The 24,419-nt window shown below is 49.8% G+C and overlaps 1 protein-coding gene across 7 annotated transcripts in view; it reads right to left on the bottom strand.

Annotated features, from left to right (window-relative positions):
• GALNT10 (polypeptide N-acetylgalactosaminyltransferase 10) overlaps positions 1 to 24,419 on the bottom strand; it is a 222,223-nt gene that overhangs the window by 11,491 nt on the left and 186,313 nt on the right. For all 7 annotated transcript variants that reach the window (XM_060634785.3, XM_060634789.3, XM_060634790.3 and 4 more), the window contains 3 exons: positions 19,317 to 19,434; positions 4,765 to 4,872; positions 326 to 547 (listed from right to left, as the gene is read on the bottom strand). In XM_060634785.3, the coding sequence (XP_060490768.3) occupies positions 326 to 547; positions 4,765 to 4,872; positions 19,317 to 19,434 (448 nt within the window). The remainder of the gene's footprint in view (positions 1 to 325; positions 548 to 4,764; positions 4,873 to 19,316; positions 19,435 to 24,419) is intronic.

Here is a 24,419-nt window from a genome sequence, read left to right as displayed (position 1 = left end):
TCTGGTAAGAAATACATATGCACGTACAAGGGTTGAAATACAGATTGTGAAATTTCACCCATCTGGCACATGAGCTAAATGCTCTTCTATTTGCATTTAAAACTCACACTGCATAATATGAAGCTGAATGGTAAAATTTATGCTAATATTAAAGTTTTAATTTTTCTCTACTTAGAACATTAAGTAGCATATAAAAACCACCACAAGGCTAGAGTGACTCAAGAAAGAAACATGTTTTATATTTCATGCCTTAATTGGCACTCTTTGCCTGTCTTGTGAATAGGGGTTCCGCGTTTGCATTTTGCACTGGGCCCTTCAGACTCACCTCTCCCCAAGCTGCCGCCGGGGGCTCCACCGGCGGGTAAAATTTGGGCAGGTCCCACGCGATCTTGGTCATAAACCACTTGAAACTCTTGCAGTTAAGGGAGCTGCGGAGCTTCTTCTGGGCGGCGACGTCCCCAGCAGACAGGTGGCGGTACTCTGGCCGGCGTTGGTAAATGTGCTCGGCGTACTCGTCCATCCATACCTCGGCTACTCGCTTCAGGTTCTGGAGGGCGACAGGGAGGTGGAAGGGTCAGGCCCTCCGAGGGGCTGAGGCCAGGGGCGGGGAGGGGGGGCTGGGGGCAAGGATCCTGGAAGTTGAGGTTCATCTTTCTTATTTTGTGTTGCATCAAAGACCCTAGCCCACCATGTTTTTAAAGCCTTCTATATTTATTTATGCATGTTTTAAGGACTCTACAGCTTCTGGCTAAGAGATGGCTGTTGTTTTACCTGTGCATCTTCCACCCCCTTTTTCTAGCTGTAGCCTCCCTCCTCTGCTTCTGTCCTCTCTCTCAAGTGGCTTCAGGAAAGGTACATGAACCAGCCCCGCTAATGGGAACCAGCCCTGACTCTAGGGATTGGTCAGCGAGCACGTGACTCACGCCAAGCCAATCATAATCAATGACATTAGCATGGCGATTTCCCTGGAAATATTGGGGAGAATTGGCTCTTTCCACTTGCATTCATTGCTGGGTAAGCTAGAGGCCAGAGCTGCTGGGTCATATGGAAAACCTGACCAAGGCTGAATGAATGAAGCAGAACTGAGGGCTGGACGAGGAACACGTTCCTTTTAGTACCTGAATCCAGCCATACCTGAAGTGAGCACTATCTTGGGACTTTCTATTAACATAAGTCAGTGAATTCTCTTTCTGCTTATGCCAGTTTGAGTGGGGTTTCTGTCATTTTCTATTAAGAGTGCTGACCAAGTACCCTGGTTGAAAACAATAATTTGCAACCAAAAGTTGTAATTCCACCAGCAGCTGGAATTTTAAAAAATCCTTTGAGGTGCAAAGCTTGCTGCTTCTTTGAATATGAAGCACAGGGATGATCGATATAAAAATGACAACCACATTACTGGCAAGTAGAGGCAGCAGTCAGGAAAACAACCTGTTTGTGAGCAGACTTGGAGATAGAGGGAAAGTGAATTCTTCTGTGTAACTGGGATGAAAATTCCTTATTTCATCTGCAGTTGTAGACACCACCTGCTGAGAACTTCAGACAGCTGGTTCCAGAAGAGCACAGCTTCAGTGTTCAGGGGGAAATTCTCTGCTCCAAAATATCTTTCTCCAACCCCTGACTGTTGCCAGAAATCTGCCCTTCACCCCCAACATTTAACTCTACAGGCTTTATGCTATCATAAAGGATTTTCTCCCTATTGCAATCCAAATTTTCTTCTGAAGGGGAAAAGGGAGTTAGTATTTTAAACTGTTACCAGTCATTCACACTGAGGTGAATTCACACTGAGGTGTGAATGACTGCTCTAGAAGCAGAAGATAAGGCAGGGGTGGACAACTATTTTGTGTAAAGGGTCAGATCGCAAATATTTTGGGCTTTGCAGACCATATGGTCTTAACTCTGAGGTGGTGGAAAAGGAGCCCTAGATAGACATTATGTAAATGAATGGGTGTGGTTGTGTTCCAATAAAACTTTATGGACTGAAATTTGATTTTCATGTATCACAAAATATTCTTCTTTCATTTTTTCACCCTAACTACTTAAAAATGTAAAAACCATTCTTAGCGCACAGGCCACATGAAAACAGTTTGCTGACTCCTGAGCAAGGAGGAAAGAAGCCATCAGGAGGGGGCCCCATGCCAAAGACAAAAGTTTTCACCCACTCTTCAATTTTGCTGACTCTGAGTTTGGGACTAGGAAGCTATGGAATTTCCTTGCTGATATCAGCCTCATTCTTTCCGAGTGCTGAAGAGACTGACAGTAGGTTGGAAAACAATTAAGGAACAAACACTTAAGGAACAATACCAGGCCCCTGCAAGGCAAAGGCTGGGCTTAATTTAAATCTGTGCCCCGAGGAAGCTGAAAACCGAAAAAGGCTTGCACTCCCAAAGTCTCTCCTTTTCCCAGGCGGCCCACCTAGGTCCTTCAGCACACTAATTTGCTCATGCCACAGGGATGGTGAGGAATTGTGGCTTCACTCCTCTCTGGCTGTTTGTCCTGGAATCTGTACAACTTGAGTAAGACTTTGGTTTCCCTCTTTATGTAGCTCTTTTAGGGCTTTTAAACCGACCTCTCCTTGAATCTATCAAAATGATCTTCTAGGAGATAATGCTCTAGAAGGATTTGGCTGTTAAAACACTAAGCAAACTTGTGATTTGCTTTATGATTTAATGTATGATCTGCAACTCAAATATGATCTGCAACTCAAGGAGGGTGGCAGTTAGATACTTGGGACACAAATTCAGGGGAGCCTGATTCAGGCATCTTTGTGGTCCTGCATATGTATGTGGGGTGCCCCTCGTATCATTCATTAGCTGGTTTAAAGTCGACAGGAGACTGAAACAGTACAGACAGGTGAAAAAGAAGTTAAAATGTTTCAACCCAGAATTCAGAGAAGAGGCTGAAAGAAACTTCGCAGTCTTGTTAAGAGATGCTGATACCAAGATGAACAGCTGTCACTGTTTAAGCAACAACTGCTCTGTGTGCCAGGCACGGGTCAGACCTAAGTGGCTTTGAATTCTGGCTCTAGTTAATGTCTCTACATTTCACTTATCTCATCGCTCCAGTGGGGATTAAAAACAAGTGAAAATTAAGTGAGACATGTATGGAAGATGCTTCGCCTGAAGTCTAGCCCACAGGAAACTTTTATGTGTTACTACAGTTAGCTGTTATTCACTGAATTCATCTGTGGTTCGGTAAAGAGGAGGTGGGTGGTGCCTTTTTACGAGGCAGATCTTATAAATGAGTGGATAAGAAAAGGATGCTTCGGGAATAGTCCTGCTCAGGGGTCAGAGGTGTCCCCATGGTCCCACCACTCCTAGTAGCTGGGAGTCGCACTCTTGGGCTTCCTGACTGACGTTGTTCTGTTTTCCTGCCTGGCACCCTCCTCTGGGATTGCCAATGGGATCTCAAAAGAAATGGGATTCCTACCTCTCCAGCTGAATCTAAAACCGCCCTCCCAACCTACCCGGGTCGGATGGGCTGTGTCCTAAGCGCGGATGGCAGATGTGACTGTCCTTAGAATCTTACACCACTAGAGGGCACTGCTGGCTCTCTTTTTCTTCAACACCGGCGGGCAAAGCAGCCCCTGGAGCTCAGCTCCCACCTGGGGAGACCCACTGCCTCGTTGAGCCGGCTGGTCTTCCTTGTACCTCGCAGGACGAAGGCTCTTCCTGACCCAGAGACTGCAGTTCTGCATGTCATCAGGTGATGAGGGAGGGGGAGGCGGTGGCCAGGGCAGAGGGAAGCTGTATGGACTGATGCCAAACAGGCTTGCAAAGGGGTCTCTCTGTCCGAAGGGGTCTCCACAAGGCAAAGCTGTGCCAGTTACCGAGTTACCTTCCCAGCTTTCCCCAGACCTCCCTGCGGCCCTCTTTCCTTTCTGGGCACCCCCACCCACCCCAAGGCAGTAACCTTGTTTTTTTTTTTTTTTTTTTTCAAGACACTTAATATTTTAAAATTTGAGGCTCAGTGGAATATCATTAATACAAAAAACAACCCCCAAAACAAATCTCTGGCTAACATTTCTATTTGTAGCCAGTGGCCATTTAATTCAAGCAGCGATTAATACAAACCATTTTAAGCTAATGAAATAGTTTGACACACAGAATTTTTGGCAATGTTAGTGGGGAGGGGGTGGGGAGAAGAGCAAGATACTTACATTTATTAACCACCCTCATGCCTGGAACTTTTAAGTACTTTGTCTCAGGCTTTCTCAGTGTCTCACACCGCTCCACCTGCACGAACATTTATCTAACAGGCTTCTTTAAATCACTTCTGGTCTGACTTTGCACCTATGTTAGCTTTATCCTAATAATACCTGTGAAATCACAAGTCTGCTACACTAATACATCTTAACTTCTAAAGCACATTAATTTAAACGCATGTAAATAAAAATGTTCCTATGTCTGCCACCTAAAATCATCTTGTCTGTCACACCTGGAGTAACTATGCTATCTCCCTGACTCTACTGGCAATGCTAAGAGTCACCAACAAATTAGCTTCTTTTTAAGTAAAAGAGGAAACACAGGCTCAGAGGAGTTAAGCAACCCTCTCAAGGTCACAGCTCCTAAGTGTTTAAGCAGGGGGTTAAGTAAGTTCTCTTAAACTGGATTTCACCTGGAGAGTTGGGGGAGGGGGGTGCACATCCTCCCCCCCCCTCCCCCCCCAGGCACTTGGCTTGGAGTTCCCAGGTGTCTCAGGATGCCTCTGCTCTGCTGATGAGCCTAGCCCCTCACCCCGTCCCCATCCAGGGAGCCATCACCTTACCCGGGCCAGGCTGACTCCAGCGGGGACTTTGTAGGGTACATATTTCCTGTAGATATGGCCCACCCTGGAGCAGGGAATGTCCTCCATGCGGCCCCCACACATCCACACCTGCAGGGTGGGAAGGGAGAAAGATGATATTTCTGCCTCTCATTCACCACCCCCTCAAAGGTCACTGCCCCCTCCTCCAATACATTCACTGGAAGCATCAGCTTGGGACTATTAAAGCCCCCATTCACAGAGCGAGGAAAACACAGTAATAACCACAGCAGTTTTCAATAGTTGACAGCATTGAGCGCCTCCTCGTTGCCAAGCAGTCTGCTGCAAGCCCCCCGTGCACAACTGCATTTAAGCCTTGTCAGAAGACCAAAGAAGTGGGTAGTAATGGAGCTCCATTTTACAGATGAAGAAACGGAGGCTCAGAGAAGCTAAGAAGCTTATCTAAGGTCACAGGGTTAGTGAGCGGTGGAACTAGAATTTAAACCTGGCTTTAGCGGACTCCAGAGTCTGGGCTCCGAACAAGTGCAGGTGTGGGGAGAGCTGTGTTGAGAATTCTAGGCAGCAAAGGGCGGCTCAGCGGGAAGGACTATGGTGATCGCCTTGGTAACGTCTACCACAGGTATGAGAGGGGAAGAGATAGCACCTAGGCTCTGTATATTTACCGACTGTGGTACCAGGTTCTGGAGTTTCCTCTGAGATCTACAAGCCTCTTGCTGGGTCACCCTGAGCAGAGGCAGCAGGCTCCCTGCCCTGACTTCTCTGCAGTCCGGCTTACTAAGCCACACAGCTGGCTATCACTGTAGAGAGGAATTCCAAGTTTCTCCTTGTGTTTCCCTCCATTCCTGGCATCACAAAGAGCTCCTGAGTTTGACTGCATGTGGTCTGATGGCAATGTGGGAAATCTCCAGAAGTAAATCCACGCTGACGCATATCCACTAAGGGGCCTGGCCTAGACACCGTCCTCAGCAGTCCTGGGGCCAAATGCTGGCTCAGCCACTTACCAGGTTTGTGACTTTGATCAAGGTACTTAACCTCTCTGAGACTCAGTTTCCTCATCTGTAGAGGATTAAATGAGGCAGGCCGTGGGGGTGAGATATTGCATGTAAAGTGCTTACTTAGCACAAGACTTAGCACGCAGTCCTAACAGTTACACACTCTAATGGTTCATTCAGACATCTGGCTAATATTCACGGGGTCTCTGCTACACACTGTGCCCAGTGTGTGTCTGCTGGGCACACACGTGGCAAGTTTGGTAAGGCCCTTGTTCTCATGGAGGGGGAGTATGGTGTGCAACCTCCAGGATGGCCCCCAGTGATCCTCGCTCTCTGGAGACACCTCCCTCCCGAATGAGTCACACGAGGACTGAGCCGTGTAACCAAAGGAAAACTGCAGAAGTGGTGGTCGTAGAAGACACTGTGGCTTCCACTTTCCTCCGTGGGGTCACTTGCTTTGGGGCACCTGGCTGCCATGTTGTGAGGACACTCGAGCAGCTCTGTGGAGAGGTCTAGGTGGTGAGGAGCTGGGGCCAACGTGCCAGCCAAGCTGAGTGAGCCGTCTTAGAAAGGGATCTATCAGGCCCAGTCCAGCCTTCAGATAACCATGGCCCTGGCTGATACCTTGACCACAACCTCACGATAGACTCGAGCAGAAATGTCCTGCTAAGCCACTCCCAAACCCCTGACCTTGTGTAGGTTTGTGTAACCTTGTGATACTATTACTGTTTGAAGAGGGTATGTTCAAGGGGATTTTTCTCCTGTGGCAGTAGATAATCACTACAGAAAGCCAGTTGCAGATGGTGACATGTGCTATAAGGAAGCCAAAGCAAGACTCATTGCCTGGATCTCTGAGAAGTGATGTTACCTACGCCAGTCAGGGATATCCTCACTTAGAAGGGAAAATTAGATACAATACTTAGATAATGAGAAGGTAAAAGTAACATAAGGATCTGAGGGGTGAGAGAACAGGTGGAGAGAAAAGCAAGTGTAAAGGCCCTGAGGTAGGGCCAGGCTTGGTTGGCTTAATCCCTGAATGGAGGAAGCCAGAGGCCTGGAGGAGGAGCAGAGATGGGCGGGAGGTCAGAGACAATCATAAGGGTCTTGCAGGGAAAAATAAGGAGGCTTCACCAAAAGTCTTCAGGGAGGGTGACGATATAATCCAATTTCTATTTTATGAAGAGGACTCTGCCTGAGGGGTGGAGAATGGGTTGTAGGGGGCAGGTGTGGGAGAGGGAAGGCCCAGAAGCTCTTGGGAGATTGAGGCAGGTATGGCTTCGGGTTTGTGGGGGCTGTGGTGATAATGGTAGGGCCCAGCTGCACTCGGGACCTTATTGCTAATCTTATTCCCGTGTCTCCTTGTTTGTGAATGACAAGTAGGAGTGGGAACGTCTGTAACCCCAATTCTGTGCAAGAGACTATTTTCCAGCTTGAATGGCTCAACAGGATATTGGGGATCTGGCTTTATGTCTCAATCAATTCACAGGCTCTAGAAGGACTGCTTTTCCTCCTCATGAACCTGAGGGCCCTCAGTCCCCCATGACTCTGCCAGCCACTGTCTCCATCCCACCCCAGATGTGCTGTATCCCGGGCTTCCTGCAAGGGGACCTGTATGCATGAGGCTGCAGTGAGTGCAAGTGCTGCCTGGAGAAATGCAATTATAGTCTGATCTTGGGGGAGAAAAAAAAATTGAGCAAGTCAATAGAACAGAATATTGGTCTTGAGATAATGGGCTCCTGATGGTAGATTAATGTCAAGGCCAAGCCAAGAAGTTTATTTTCAAAGCAGGAGATATTGATCAGGCGCCAGCCTCCCATAACAATAACTCTTCCTTTATACAAAATGACTGACGTGGAAGTGATGCTTTTGTCTGGCGGGTATCGCCCAGCTTGCTGCTGGGCCGCCCCTGTCTTTTGGGAGGCAGAGTGGCGCTGAACAGATGGGGGACACCTTACCCCACTCTATTTCTGACGGTCTCCTGGGCAGTTGACTAGGCTGGCGTCCAGCTCCCCTGACTCCATATTAAACTCGCATTAGCTAACAAGGTTGTGTCTCCAGCTCTGCCTGGCAGGGAGCCTTCCTTTATGTAGACAACGATCAATCTCCACATCCTTCTCTTTGCTGTGACCTCTGGTTCCTTTGGCCCTGACCATGCTGGCCATCTGCCTAAAGGTTCCTGAGGGACCAGGGTGACCTTGATCTGCTGAGAGGTTTAAGGCATCCAAAACACCCGCAGATTTCCGAGACGTCCGGAGCCCAGAAGGAGTCCTAGCTTTAGACGATGGGTTTAAAGCTTCCCTGCCCTTCCCTGAGTGAGAACTGCCTTCAGAGACAGAGATATCTGTTTGTTCAGCTAAAGCTGCTTCCAATTCCTGAGTCCTCTTTGAGCACCTGAACAACCTGAAGAGGTATCTGGCAGGAGCCCAAGACTGGAGGGGACTCTCCCTCCAGGAACACGACAAAAGATGGAGGCACAGAATGGTGTCATGACCCACCCTGGGTGGCCAGAGGTGGTCTTGGATCCCAGGTCCCATGGTTCCAGTCATGGCCCAAGCCACCCACCTGTGCACCTCTAGGGTCCTCTCCTACCTTCCTTCACAACTGAGGCAACCGCCACACAAGACCCATGATGACCATAGCACAGGGGTTATGAGCACACAACCCTCTCCATTCCCAATGCCAACTTGTGCAGCCGTGTGACCTGGCACAAGGCATTGACCTGGGGAGCGACAGTCTCCTCACCTGTGACCTGGGCATGGCAGGTCACTACTACCTTGCAAGGCTGCTGAGATGGCATGAGACAGCTCATGAAAAGCACTCAGCTTAATGCCTGACCAAACGTACCAAACGTAACTACGTTAGTCATTTCTGCTTGCAAAAGAACGAGAAATGCCACCACCTTGAAATTATACAGCATTTGCCCTTTTGCCCAACAGCATGTTTTTTTTTATCCTATGGCCTGATTTCCTAAATGGAAATCATTCATTTTTGAGAGAGAGAGAAAGAGAGAGACAGAGCATGAGCGGGGAAGGAATAGAGAGAGACAGAGACACAGAATCTGAATGAAGCAGGCTCCAGGCTCTGAGCTGTCAGCACAGAGCCCGATGCGGGGCTCAAACCCACAAACCGTGAGATCATGACCTGAGCCGAAGTCGGGCACTTATCTGACTAAGCCACCTGGGTGCCCCATGAAGTTTTTCTAACTTACTTGGTGGCAGAACCTGTAACTGACTGGGAGAATGACAGGGCCAGGCAGGGCTGGGGTACAGTCATGGGGGCACCACTTGGGGCCTGGGTGCCCCAGGGTGTTCTCCTCTCCCCCAGGTATCACACCTGTGGGGAAAGAGTCCAGCTGATGGCAAAGAGAAGGGGGAGCAGCAGCCAGATCACATTTGGCTGGGACCCCATCACATTTGGATGGGGACACACACAGACCACCAAGATGATGTACCTGCAACCCCTCTCTGCTGGCTTCCCTCCCTCCCTCCCTCTCTGTCAAGCCCCTTGCCAGCCTCCAAGCCCACAGGGGACACAGCTGCCTGCCCTGGGTGCCGTGTTGCTCTGCCTTGAGGAGTTTGCAAACACCCCATCAGCTCATCTCTTGGTGCCTTTCTCCCCGGCGCAACAGCCTTCTCACTTCTCATAGAAGCACTGTGCCACCAGACAAGTACAAATCTAATTGTAAAAGCTTGCTCCCTATTCATGTTCACTGCTGCTTTGATTTATTTTATTAGCAAACTTCTTTTGTGTGATGACAGGCTTCATTACAGTGTCTATAAAAGACAATTACTTGCTCTTATCTCCTAAACTGAGGAGGGAAGAAACAAATGGTGATGTGCATCAGAAGACACTCGGGGACCCAGAGACAGTGTGGCAGAAGGGCCCATCCTGTGAGGAAAACATGAGCCAGTAGGGGCCCTGGCGAAACCTCTGTCAAGGACATGGCTGCCTGGAAACCACCAGGCATGACTGGTCATCCTTCCTGCTGACGGCCAGGAGAAGACAACATGTCTTTTGCTTTTGGGATCTCGGCTGAGGACCCCTATGGAATTCCAACCCTACTTAGTTGCACTTGGGGGACATAATATGATAATAGTTGCCACCAATTATTCTGCATTATCTGTGTGCTTAGAAGGTACGTTCCTGTTATGAACTCCATTCTGGAGTTAAGAACTGAGGTCTAATCCAGGCTCCTCAGCAAGCTTTGTGAGTCTGAAAGCCTCAGTTTCCCCATCTGCAAAACGGGATGAATTATGTGTGCCTGATAGGGCTGCGATGGGACTGGAATGATGTAATTCTGAAGCACAGAGGGCTGTAAGCAATCTGTATAGTGTGATTTGAACACATGGCAGCTGGGGGGCACTGGAGGCAGGCCATGCAGTTCCCCTCGGAGAAGAAATGGCGTCATATCCATGTCTTCCAGAAGTTCACATGGTTTTGAATATATTAGTTTGTTTTGAATAAGATACTGTTTCAGGGAGCTTACCAGCATGAAAGGACCTCACTCACGCTAGTTTGAGATATTTATAATGGTTACTGGATGCAGCTGGTGAAGAGTAGGAAAAAAACAATTTTACTTTATTTTTAAAAACCACTTGAAATACAGATTTGAAGGGGTACATGCACCCTGATGTTTATAGCAGCATTATCAACAACAGCCAAACAATGAAGAGAGCTGAAATGTCCATCGACTAATAAATGGATAAAGAAGATGTAGTGTGTGTGTGTATATGTATATATATACATATATACATATATATGTGTGTGTGTGTGTGTGTGTGTGTGTGTATGGGTGTGTATAGATATATATACATATATACCTGTACACACACATACATACATATAGTGGAATATTAGTGACCAAAAAGAATGAAATCTTGCCATTTGCAATGATGTGGATGGAGCTAGATGGTATTATTCTATGCAAATGAAGTCATCAGAGAAAGACAAATACCATATTTCACTCATATATGGAATTTAAGAAACAAAGCAGATGAACAGATGAGAAGGCGGGGAAAGAGGAGAGAGGGGAACAAACCACAAGAGCCTCTTAATGATAAGAGAACAGATTGAGGGTTGATGGAGGCAGGTGGGTGGGGGATGGGCTCAATGGGTGATGGGCACTAAGGAGGGCACTTGTGATGAGCACTGGGTGTCGTATGTACCTGATGAGTCATTGAATTCTCCTGAAACCAATATTGCACTGTCTGTTAACTAACTAAAATTTAAATAAAAAAAATAAAAACCATTTGAATTTACTTCTAGGTTAATATATTATTTTATATAATATAGTTTTAAGCACATATGTGTATCTAAATGAATAAATGAAATGTCTGACTAATTCAACAACATCCTTAGGTGTTTATAGACAAGTTGGCCAAAAAATGGGAGGTGGCTGCCTTACACTGGGGTTTCGTTGCTTAAACTAATAAATGAATTTAGTCAAGTTGCAATTTCCCTGAAATGTGACTCATACTTGGGACAGAGCACTTTCATAACCACCCAGTCAGAGAGGTCCTATCATAACTTTTACGTGCGAGGAAGCTGAGGCCTTGCGATATAAGTGCCTTCCCCGAGGTCCCTCAGCTCATAAATGGCAGAGTCCAGAGTGGAATCTGGGGCTGGGTCCCCCCAGAACTAGGCAGCTCTGAGACCTCCAGGTAGACTGTACCTTCCTGGTTTGATCTTTCTTAAGCCTGGTCCAGACCCTATTACGGTCTTCTGCCAAGACCCCTGTCAGCACCTGTATTGCCTACAGAATGAATGGGCACCCCTGGCTTGCAAATAAGGCTCTCTGCCATCTGTTCTTCTCTTGATCACTTCTGGCCCTCTCCACATCCCCCGGACTCGTGTTGTGGATGCTGAGAACCAGCTGCGGTGCGTTCGCTTGTCTGTTGTGTTGGGCGCCGTCCTTCTCTTCCCATGAATAATGCAGCCCATACAAACATTCATTCACTCATTCATTTACACTGGACCTAGTCATTGGGCAGCGTTGCTCTAAAACCCTGTCAGAAGAAATGGAACAGAAACTCGCTGTCAAGGGTGGACCCAATGACCCAAACCTGATGATGTAACAGGGGAAAGGTGCTGGGACATGCTGACCAACTGCCAAGCAGTCTACCCATTTGCTCTGTCCTTCCACGTCCAAGCCTGAGAACATTCTCCATACAAGACCCCACGTATTCATTACTGCCATAATCCTCACCCTTGTGAGCATCAGAATCATCTGGAAAGCTGGTTAAAATACAGACTGCTAGGGCCCCACCCCGAGGGTGTCTGACTCAGCAGGTCTGGGGTGGAGACTGAGAATCTGCATGTCTAACAAGTTCTCAGATGCTGCTGCAAAGGCTGGTCTGAGGACCACACATTGAGGACCAGTACATGCTGGAATAGTGACAACCCCTCTCAGGATAATGGTATTAGCTAGTTCACACAGACAGCCCTGTAAGTTTCAAGTTCTTAGTGCCCTTGTAGATGAGAAGATACGGGTTCAGCAGAAAGGGCAAGTGAGCTGTCCAAGGTCTCACTGAAAGTTCATTCCAAAGCCGGGCCTGGAGCCAAGGTCTTCGGCCTCTGTCTTGTCAGCCTCAAAGCTCTTTCCACTCCTGTCTTCTTGTAACTGTAGCCTGATCGCATCAACCATAACAATGCAAACATTAACAGCTACCATTTATTGATCATTTATTACATGTCAAGGCACTGAGATAAGGTTTTAACACAGTTTGACTAACAGCACGTTCACACCCATGCTGTGAAGTAAAGATTATTCTATCCCCATTTTACAGCTATGAAGCCCAGAGAGATTAGGCCACTTCCCCAAGGTCACACAGCAACTAGCTAATCAAGTCTGCACCAGAACCCAGGGGGTTTGATTCTGAAGGCCATGTACTTCATCCGATGGTGTTCAATGGTGTTCTAACATGAGGGTTCTGGTCAGAACAGCTACCACTTACCAAGTGCCTCCTTTTTGCCTGGCTCTAAGCCAGATGAATGTTTCATGCCATTTAGTTCTTAGAACAAAGCTCTGAAGAAGTTATTATCTCCATTTTTAGCAACGAAAGATGGAGGCATGGACACAGGTATGTGCTGGTTAGGAAGCCATGGATGACAGATGACCCTTGGGCCTTTGAGCCACCTTCCTGGAGGAATGGTGGGAGATGCAGGCCTCCACAGACACATTCATGGAATTTCAAAGGGCTTGCTGAGAGTCATGAGCAGAATGCTTTCCCTGCTCCCAGAAGGCGGCTCTTGGGAAGCCTGGGCACCTGTAGCCAGGAGGAAAATGGTGCACGCGGCAGAGCACGTTTGCGGCATCCTCGGACAGCTTAGCCAAAGAAAGAATTAGCACTAGGTTCTCAGCGGCAACTCTGCAGCTGGTCTGAGTCAGGTGGGAGGGGGGGGGGGCGGGTAAGTGATGGGATGGGGGAGGTGTTGCCATGCAGGTCCTTGGATGGTAGCCCCAGATCACCTTCTGCCCCTTGGGCTGGCCTCTGGAAATCATTTTTCCCTCCTGAGCAGCAACGCAACTCCCCTTGGGGCTGGTGCTGACTTCTGGACCCTTCCTGTAAAAAGGGCCTCTGTCTAGGCTGGGCCCACCTTTCCTCCACCCCTCCCACTGGTGGAATGAGTTTAAGAGTCAGGACATCTGGGATTTAGCTCCGGCACTGCCACCTTCTAGCCGAGGGACCCTGGTCCAGTCATGGAACCATTAAGGGCATCAGGCCATAACATCACCTGTACCCCATTTCTGGTGTGCTCCTGCCTTCTTTTCACACTATTTTACTTACTCCTCCTGACGACGCCATGAGTTTTACAGAAGGAAAGCCTGAGTTTTCTCATTTAAAATCTGCCCCAAATCTGCAGCCTGAGACTGGGTTGGGCTTTGACACTATGTCAAACAAAGCAAACCCAGGGGCCCTGATACTTCCTGCCTCTGCTGGGATGCGTTTCCTCGTGGAACAAGACTGTCTCCTGTCCCCTCATGTGGCATTTCATGACTCCCTCGCTCACATGGACCTGCCCCTTGGGACCCTCAGGGAGGAGCCACTGCCTCCTCAGGCCCACCCTGCAGAGCTACGCTCCATCCTTCCCTGGGGTCTCCTCGCTGTCACTCCCTTCTCTGGAGGCCTCCCTTGGCGAGGGGTGGTGGTGGTGGACTCTCATGCCTGAACTTGCAAATGGCCCAAACACAGCACCGGGATGTATATGGTGGGGCGGGGGATGCTGGAAGGGCTGAAAAACCGTTTTTCCTTCTTAGTTTAAAAAAAAACTTCATTCTTTCTTTATAGAAGTGATATGTACTTATGATGAACATATTCATTGTTATAGAAATAGCAGAAGGGGACAGCTGCACCCTGGAGCCCTCCCGCCCCCCCAATGCCACAAGGAACAGGAAACTTTCATGGCGTGCTGGGTCAGAGCACAGGCTCAGTCTGAAATCCCCGCTCCAGCCGTGTGAGTTTGTGGAAGTGACTTAACCCAAGCCTCAGTTTCCTCATCTACAACACGGAGAAAGTGAGAGCACCACCTCGGCTTTTAAAATAATATTCCATTGTTTAGATGTGCTTTTATTTATTCCCTAAGGATGTACATTTGGGTCCTGTCAATCTTCCCCCATTGGAAGTAAGGCCTCAACAAATAACTTCTACCCAAATCTCTGCTCATCTTTGCAGTTGTCTCCCTTGGATAAACTCCTGGGTATGGAATTTTGGGTCAAAGAATGTGCTTGCTTTGGTACATAACAGATTTAGCTAAATTGCTATTAACAAGAGGTATCCACTTATACCACTGCAAAGCCCACACCTTTCTCATGCCAGCTCATCCGTACTGTCCGGTGGAAGCATCCTGTCTCCTGGATCTCAGAGATGAAGATGTCCTAACCCTGGCCTCCTAAGGACACGGTGCAGTCCCCTTCCTGGCTCGTTCTACTGCCACCACCTCTAATCCAAACCACGCTTGCACCTGTGTAAGTCAAGGGACTTTCCCCACAGCATCGTATCCGATCCTCTCTCACGGGGCAGGTAGGAAAGCTGTGTCAGCACTGTCTGGGATGTGAGGGCCAAAGAGGTCAAGCAATTGGTCCAGGATCCCCAGATGGATGAACAGATGGATGGAAAGCCAAGATGAGAAGCCAGTGCCCTGCCTTCTCACCGAGTACTCTTCCCACAACACCACCACTACCAAAAGGTGTTGAGGTAAGTCTAGGAAGAGTGGGGCAAAGGAAGTTTTATCAGATACAAATTGATGCCACTAACAGTTATTTAAAACACCTACTGTGGGCCACACACTGGGTATAGAAATGGCCTCCAGGGAACTCAGAGGCCAGTGGGTAAGACAGGTCACCCGTTGGGTCACAATTAACATGAGGAATTCAGAGCTAAGCCAGGAGTAACGTTGGGGTGGAGCCTCGTTAGCACAGGCAGCTCAGGTAAGGCTAAGTGGGAGCCTCTCAGACTAAGGAAAGGCATTTCCAGAAGAGTGAACAGTGCCTCCTTCCAAAGATGACCGGACACACGAGCCTGGGGCTTGTGAGCAGCTCCATATGGCTGTGCGGACACATCTGTGTGGACGTCTGTGGTCTGCCCTGCCCCACATTCATTCCCCTTCTAGAAACAATGACTGGGCTTTCATTTGGGGAACCAGCTCATCTCCACTTTCCGGTCTCCAGGATGGACATGTGACTGCAGCTGACCAATCAGAACATGGCTCAGGGATGGGCAAGGAACCAGCAGGCCAGTGAGAATCACCTTGGGGACTTCTACAGGAAGGATGGGAAAGATAAACTCCCTTTCCAGTGGGATACTGGGTCCACAGAGAGAAAGCCTGACCTGAACAGGAAGCCAACCGAGATGAAAGTTGTGCCAAGAGACTGAGAGAGACGGAGACCGGATGAGATGGGTTAGTCTCTGGATCCAGCCAGGCCTGGAGGGTCTGCCCTGGAATTTCAACTGTGTGAGCCAACTGATTCTGATTTTTGCCTTCAATCAGATGACTAGGGTCATCTGTAACCAAGAGTGCAGACTAATCCAATGCGGTAAGAGGATGGAGGGTGGAGAAATGAGCAGGGGTCAGCTCACGAGGCAGGTACAGGCGGGCTCTGGAGTTAAAGATTTAACCTGCCACCAGAACTGGGAAGATTCTAACCGCCAAACAGGAGAACTTCCATGGTGTGACTGTGCCTTTTGGAAACAATATGTCTCCTGGCTGAGAGAGTGTGTTGGAGGGGCGGGGGGCGGGGATCATTGACTCTTCCAGAAATTTCAGAGCCTTAGAATACCTTTTCTAGGGTTTTCCCATCAGGATAGATGGCCTAGTCCGGAATTGGAGCCAAATTATTAATTCATCAGTCCTGATGCCACATATCAATTTATCTTAATTTCTGAAAATGCACTCAGGCCTTTCAGACCAGTCTCTTTTGTCCATCACCAGGAAGAAAGGGGTCTTAGCAGAGATTAAGCGGAGGGAATATGGCCCTTTGAAAATGCTCCGCTCTGGCTCAAATGGAACACCCACATTTCAGGGAGGCGTCTCTGGCGGATGAATGGGCTTGCCTGTCTCCTCCGCACTGTGGCAAGCTTTCCACAGGGGCTCAGGAGACAATGCACAGGCAGATGGACCGCCACGGGCTCTGGGAACCCATGTTCTCAAAGCCAGGACAGAGAAAACTGAGGGAGGAAAGTCTCCCTTCCAGACCTGGGAGCCTCCTCATTACGCAGAGCCCTTTCCCCTCGAGAGTGAAGGACATTAATTGGATCAAATGGAAACAGGAGCCAGCCGCCTCCCCGCCTCCCGGACGAGAGATTTCCAATATGGCTTCATTACCAAGTCTTTTGTAAATAAACTGTGTGGAGAAAAATGCCATTTGTTCTGCTGTAATTGCCTGATGAGCATCATTAGATAGGTCTTTGAAACACACAGAATGAAATCATTTTGGGTTTGGGAATTCCTTTGTGCAACTCCTTCCCCATTCACTATTCTCCACAGAGGGTGTTTCTGAAGGGGGACTTCTTGACCATGGAGGCTGGTTTCTGGCCAGCGATCTACCTGCTCTGAGTGTGTCACAAACACGTATTTATTCAGTGCCTCCTCGATGTCAGGCAATCCTTTCGGTACCTGGGACACAGCAGTGAGTGAAACACACAAACAATCCTACCCTATCGAAGTTGACATTCTGGTGAGCACTCAGAACACAGGTGTGCCCATTTCTGGGCACACTTGGCAGAGAACTTGATAAATCAAGTTTGCTCGATGGCTGTATTGACAAACTGTGAAGTTAAAAGTCCTTTGATTCCTTGTGTGTGATTGCACCGTACCCATAAGGATGTGACATCTGGAAAGCTAGACTGCACCGGGCTACGGATACCCAATGACATCTGTGCCATCACTTGCCAGACCTGCACCCATGGCAGACATCACTCATCAGTCGCCACCCTCGTTCTGATCAGCTTGGATGCAGCTTTGGAATACATATCAACACCGCGCTGGGTCGCCCCTATCCCAGAGCAGATCAGAGATGGCTGGGAGAGGAAATCTATTTGCTACTTCTCACTTAGACGGTCATTAATTCACTTCACTGAGAGACTGTAGAATATCCCAGTAAATTAAGAACGAGCCCAGGAGGAGGCAAAAACAGAAGAAAGGGGGGAAAGACCACTGCCAACTTCTCAGGCTAGTTTCCCTCTCTAGTGTTCTCTCCTGTCCCTAGAGAGGCCCAGGAAACGTGGCAGGTCACAACGCAGGCTTTGAGTCAGGCCCCCCTGGGGTCAGGTCCTGGTTCCGCTATTTCCACCTGTGTGGGGCCTTGGGCTGAGCCCCTTGTGTCTTCCTGTGAAATGGGTATAATGATGACACCGCTCTGCTAGGGTTGCTGAGAGGATTAAAGAAGCCAACACGTGTGAAGGGCTTGGCATAGGGTCCCGTCAGCTCCGAGCAGGGTTGAAATTCAGCTGTTGTGGACCAGAGCTGACACAGACTTGTGTCCAGCTGGTATCTGCTCTGACTGGTTGGTGCCTGGGCTGCCATCGCCATTAAACACTTTGAACACCAACCGTGGACGTGAGTGTTGGTTAGGTTAGGGGCTGGTCCCCTTCGGGGAGACAACTTCAGAACTCTGGAAGTAAAACAGACACAGCCCGCCCTTCAAACTCAAACGATGTTTTGGTAGAATTCCAGGTCGTTCTTTTCTTGCTACTCAAGAATTTATGTTCCCTAGTTCTGAACTGCTCAACCAGAGGTGTACATGGTGATGGCAATGATGTCGATAACGAACATAATCTTTGGGACGTTGTTAGGAAGCACCCAACCGTCATGGTCGCGTTTAATCCTCTGAACAACCCCGTGAAGATTCAAGTATCATTAAGCAGATTTTGTGGCAGCAGAAACTGAGGCTCAGTGAGGTGAGTCTTCCTTGTCTGAGATCACACAGTCTGTTGGAAGTGGCAGGGCCGGGATCTGACCCCAGCACCGAAGTCTCAATCACAGTGTCCCACCTAAAAAGTTGATGCCCGATTCGGGGGGCATCAGGGTTGTGTATTCACAGGGCTTGGCCCAGTAGTGGTGCCGCTGGCCATCCCTCGCGGGCTGGGGGTATGCCCTTCCAGGAGCCCTGGGAATTTAGACGCAGACCCTGGCCAGACGTAAGGGGGCACGGGACAAGCTAAGCCTCCCCTCAGAGGGACCGAGCCTCTGTTCGTCACCTGAGACCAATATGGAATCCCACAAATGAAGGGGAGGAAGTGGCCCCAGAAGGGTGGGTGGCTAACTAGTAGCCACCACGCCCTCAACTACCATTGTCAGCAAGCTTCTACAGCACATGGGCTGCTCTGATAGAGTAAATATTTACTCACTGGATCTTGAATAGTTTCTACCCATTTTTAATTGCTGGCTGTGTCCCCGGGTTGCATGTTAAACACTTCTAAGATATTATCTCGTTCGCTCTTTGCAATAGCTCTGGAAGACAGGTAGTATTATTATTCTGTCATTTCAGACGAGGAGAGAAAGCTAATCTAAACTTGCCCCAAATCACACAGCTCCTGAGTGGTGGAACTGGGATTTGAACCCACACTTTTCTGACTCCACAGCTTGAGCTCCTGCCCAACGGTCTCTACAGCCAACTCCAGCAGTGGTGGATACAGAGAAAGCACACTTGAGAGGGGTGGCCACGACCCACTAAGGCTAACTGGGAATCTGCGAGGCCACGGGCCATCCCCAAAGCACAGCATCCCTCCAGGCCTGTGTGTCCCACTTACCCCGGCTTCTCTTCCCCCCTGCTGGTTTGCTGGATACCTCACTGGGAGACACCACCTTTACTGGAAGCAAGACCTGTCTTATTCCAACACTGCCATCCTAAGAAGGGGATGACATTAAGGTAAATGGCAGTCAGAGCTTAGCAGCCTAAGGAGACACCCCACCTCCACTATACACACGCAAGAAGGAGTAGCCCATGGCCTCTGACTTGTCACCTGAGGAGCAGGGGCTGCTGAACCCTGAGCATCCAGAGTCTTTCCAGGCTCAGAAAGCCAAGGGGGTATGGCAAAGAAGGGGGCTTCCGAAGAGCCGGCTCACCTTGAATGAGATTTCATACTGCTCCCCTCCCCAGATCTCCAGGCCTGGGTCGTACCCACCCAACTCCCAGAACCATTTCCGATCCACAGCGAACAGTCCACCGGCCATCACGGGAGACCTGTCAGGGAAGAAGAGTGTGGTGTGAGGACAAAACGTCCCGGCGGCAGGCTCCGAGTGCACGCTGACACTGCTATTCCCCCGGGGAAGGTACTGCACACTGCCCCAAGGGCACAGCCTATGTGTCTAGCAGGGAACCCAATGCCCCTCCAAGGGAGGGCCCAGGCTGTCTTCTTTCTCGGCCATGACTTCCCTTCTTAAATACTGCATTTTAATCAAACGGATCCAGAGCTCCTTTCCACAGTCACTTGTGAGAGGAAATCACAGTAACGTGCGCCTTGCAGTGGCATGGTCTATGCCTCTCCAGTGCTCCCACGGGTTAAATGGTCTGAATCGGGTCCCTCTGGGCCTGTCTGCACAGTAGAATCTCTTAGATGACAAAACACGCAGCTGTCTGGGCCCTACCCCAGACCTAGGAAGCTATCCCTGGGCGGTAGAGTCTAGGAATGTGTGTTTTCAAACAGGCTCCTTGGATGAGTCGCCCTCAGGCTGCCCAGCACTGGACAGGAGTTCTGCTGAGAGTTTGCAGAGGAAGACACAGCTTCTGCTCTTTCAGGTAAACTGGGCTAAGACAAACTCTGCACATTTACTGTCTCATTACCCACTGAGCGCCAGCTGAGCCGTAGATGCTGGAAGAATGTGCAGGTAAATCAGAGCTGGCCTGGGACTTTGGGGGATGCTAGTGTGGCCGGGCAGCTGCCTCTCAGGACAGAAGGACCCAGAAGATGGGTGGGGGGTACCAAGGGCCTCTGGGAGGTGCAGACGGCACTAAAGGAACATGGAAGGAGCGAGTGTCTGCCACCAGGTTTTGGGAGTGACGAGGGAGGCTGGGGCAAGAGTCAGGGAGGGGTGCTCGGGGTGGTGGCATTTGAGGTGGGTTTTGTTTGGACAAGTGGGCAATGAGGGGAGAGGAAGGTACCCTGGAGGGGAAAACCACAGGAGCAAGGGCACAGAGATGATAAATGGGGCAGTGCCACGGGTAACAAGTCAGCACGGCATCATGCCAGGCCAAGGGCAGGGCTGGCATGCTGCAGCCTGCCTGGGTCCCCCTGGTGCCTCACACGGGGCTGGCATCTGAGGGGCCGCCGGTACTCGCTGAGTGACAATCTCGCAGAGTGACCGTGTCCTTGTCTGGCTCCACTGGAAGACTCCAGACCCTCAAACCAAGGAACATTCCAGCAGCGAACTCCATGCCACCTCCTGGCCTTGGGAACTGCAGGTTCATGGGAATTGGGCTGATTTAAGAAGAACTTAGCCGACCCACATGCCTCCCACGCTTCATGTAGCAGATGAGCCTTGACAGCATGGCAGGGACTCCTTTAAAAGAAGATCCCCTTGAATATTCACTGAGGGCTTGAATGTGGCAGGTGGTTGACTGAACTGATGATTTAATAAAATGACTGCTCCTTGAATTGACCTCATGAGGTGGGCCTCATCCTTATTATCCCATTGACACGTGTAGAAACCGGAGCACAGACCGGGAGGTAACTTGCTCCAGGCTTCACAGCTACTAAGCAGGATTCGAATCTCTAATCTATGCCAGAGCTCACACCCTCAGGGCCACAAAACTCGGTCTCCTATCAGGGAGGAGCCATGGAGAGGCAGGTGATGAGTGAAAAGGACAGGGGAACAGGGATGGGGAAACTGTCACTCCACTCTCCTTTACCTTTGGTGGGATGTGAGATGAAGTGTTTAACCACTGAACCCCGTATCGCCCGCTGCAGTGACCTCGGGCCACATGCGGCTACTGAGCACCCGGAATGGGACTACTCTGAATTGAGTTGTGCCGGAAGTGTAAGGTACACACTGATTTCCAACACTTACTGTGAAAAAAATAATAGGTCTCATTGACCATTTCAGGGATGCCTGACTGGCTCAGTCGTGGGGTCTGCGGCTCTTGGTCTCGGGGTTGAGAGTTTGAGCCCCACGCTGGGTGTAGAGATTACGTACACATAAAATCTTAAAAAAATAATTTCCAAGTGTTGGTTACATGTTAAAGTGAGACTATTTTAGATATACTGGGTTAAACAGAGTATATTACAAAAATGAATCTTACCTGCTTCTCTTTACCTTTTTTTATGTGGCCACCAGGAAATTTAAAAGTATTTTTGTGGCTCCCATGATTTTCTACTGGACGGTGCTCATTTAACATCTCAAAGCCTGTCCCCCCATCTACACAATGAACATGTAGTTACATTTCCTAGCTCACGTTGCTGTTATAGTTCTGAAAGTACCCAGTACTATGAAACATACGGTGTCTAATATCAACTTTCCTTTGTCTTCTGAAGATGGTGGGGTTTGGGTTTTTTGGCTGGAGCCATACACTGCCTGGAGAGGCAGGGAGCGTTTCTGAGCCAGGGCTTCATGGGAAATCAAACCCAAGACTCTGCATGCGGAAACCAGCCTGGGCGGGAGCCCGGGGCAAGGACCTAGGAGCCACGGTGGAGCAGGGAGATCAGCCTTAAGGCATTTTGGATGCTGGATGCTGGCCTCCAGAGGGAGGCCTCTCCTCCAGCCCCATCTGTTTCCTGCCCGTGTTCAGCAAGAACAACAACGGTTCTGAGTGTCTAGTGTCTACCACTCACTTTACCGACATCATCTCCAGCTCTCACAAAGCTCTATTAGGCTCCTTTTCAGACGGAGAACTCTGGAATTCAGAACAGGGACATACTCTACTCAAGGGCATGCGGTTACTAAGCGGATGAGCTGTGGTTCCAACCGGGGTCGGCCACCCAAGCCCATGTCCTTCAAACATCATTCTGTCGCCCTGGGCCTGCGGATTGTTCACTGTGGGCACCGTGGAGCGGTGTGCAGGAAATGACCACGATTTTTCTAGTGGCCTCTCTCCTGGGTTTTGTCCAAGTACAATACAGAAAAGATACTTTTGGAAAGAATCGGAAGATACAAAGGATGGAGGGTCCCTCGGGAAGCATCTAGACCAGTGGGTCTCAACTGTGACCACACAGTTCGCATCGCCTGGGAGCTTTAAAGACTATTGATGCCTTGATCCCATCCCAGACTCTGGTGCGACTGGTCTTGGGTGGCGGGTGGCCTGGTGGGTTTTGTTTGTTTTTACAAGCTCCCCAGGTGATGCCAATGTGCAGCCAGGGTTGAGAGCCATTGTTGCAGGGCAGGCCCAACCCCTTCAATATCCAGGTGAGACGACTGCGGCCCTGGGGGGACGGGGTGGGGGGCGGGGGGGAACTACTGGGGCCTCTGCTAATAAGCAGCCACATGACCTGGCCTTACCCTCTCCTCATCCTGCAATGAGGAAGATGAACGTGCCGAGACCCATCCACATAGGGGCCACGACTAAGCTTATGGTACTGGTTCAAACCACAGGGGGTTCTGGTTACCCTGAAAATTCTGTTCTCTGGAGTACCCCATTCCGACCTCAGCCTCTGCTGTGTGTCACCTCGGGCAAGTCTCATGTCCTCCCTGAGCCACAGGGTCTGTGCCAGTCAAGGGTGGAGGATTCCAATTACACCCTGGGGCTCTGTTGTGAGGGTTGTGTGCGGTCATGTCAGCTGGGACTGCTCTGCCGGCTCAGCTCAGATGTTGGCTACTCCTTTTGTTGGTATTACTCTCCAAGAACTCGGGGCAACTGGGGCCTCGGGCGTGCGGAGGGTGTTAACTGCATGATGTCGCCTTGGGTTCTGACAGTAGTGGTTGGCCATGTTCAGGAGACCAGAGGTCAGGGGAAGAACACAGACGTCTGGCCTGCTCAAGCGGCACGGGGCTCCACCCATGCCCTCTGCCCTCAGCTCACGAGACTCCCTTTGCCCAGCCACCTTTTATTTCCCTGAACAAGCGGGGCCTCTTTGCCCCTCTGAGCCCTCCCTTGGGCCCACAGCATCAGAGGCTCTCCTCAGGAACCCTGGTGTGCCCTGTGCCCATGACGATGGCTGAGCTGCCAAAAGACCCCTTTCTCAGGTGGGGAGTGTGAGGCGCAGGGAAGCTGGAGTTCACTGAGGCCAAGCTGTGGTTAGGCAGGTGTGGATAATGGCCTCCCAAAGAAGCCAATGCCTAATTCCTGGAACCTGGGGATATGCCACCTTACACAGCAAAGGGACGTTGCAAATAGAATTCAAGTGAAGGATCTGAGATGGGGAGATTGTCCTGGCGGGCCCAATGTAATCACAGGGGTCCTCATATGTGAAAGAAGGAGGCAGGAGGGTCAGAGTTAGAGAAGGAGATGTGATGATGAAAGCAGGTGCCGCAGAGAGATAGTTGGGGGAGGGGGGGTGGGAGAAGGAGGGGGAGTGATGGCGGAAGGAAGGAGGCGGAGACTTGGACATGTTAGGTTCCTGGCTTTGGAGACGGAGAAGGTGGGACACCTGGGTGTCTCAGTGGGTTTAACGTCCCACTTTGGCTCAGGTCATGATCTTGTGGTTCCTAAGTTCGAGCCCTGTGTCGGGTTCTGTGCTGACAGCTCAGAGCCTGGAGCCTGCTTTGGATTCTGTGTCTGCCTCTCTCTGCCCCTCTCCCACTCAGCTCTGTCTCTCTCTCTCTCTCTCTCTCTCAAAAAAACGATCATTAAAAATATTTTTTTGAAGATGGAGAAAGGAGCCACGAGCCAAAGAATGTGGGCAGCCTCTAGAAGCTGGAAAGGGCAAGCAAACCGACTCTTCCCTAGAACCTGCCTACACCACGCCTTTAGCTCAGTTAGACTCCTTTTCACACTTCTGATCTCCAGAACTTTAAGAGAATAAATGTGTGTTGTCTTAATAAGCCAGTAAATTTTGGGTAATTCATAATTGGGAAACTAATACAGCAGAAGACTGGACTTTGGCTTTGTACCCAAAGGTCTTTCCACATCTCTAGGAAGGGAGCCAGAGTGGCTCACAGGGCAGCACAGGAGGAGCCCCAGAGAGACACGGGCTCTAATTCTGGCCTGGCACTGACTCACTGTATAAGTGAGGCCCCCCCTTGTCCTGGAGCTGCAGTCTCCCCATTTGCAAGGGACTGGTGTCCATCACCTGTAGG

This window comes from Panthera onca, chromosome A1, assembly GCF_046562875.1.
Source record: "Panthera onca isolate mPanOnc1 chromosome A1, mPanOnc1 haplotype 2, whole genome shotgun sequence".
NCBI lineage: Eukaryota > Metazoa > Chordata > Mammalia > Carnivora > Felidae > Panthera > Panthera onca.
The sequence above is the reverse complement of the archived record's forward strand: the minus strand, read 5'-3'. Positions and strand labels throughout refer to the sequence as shown.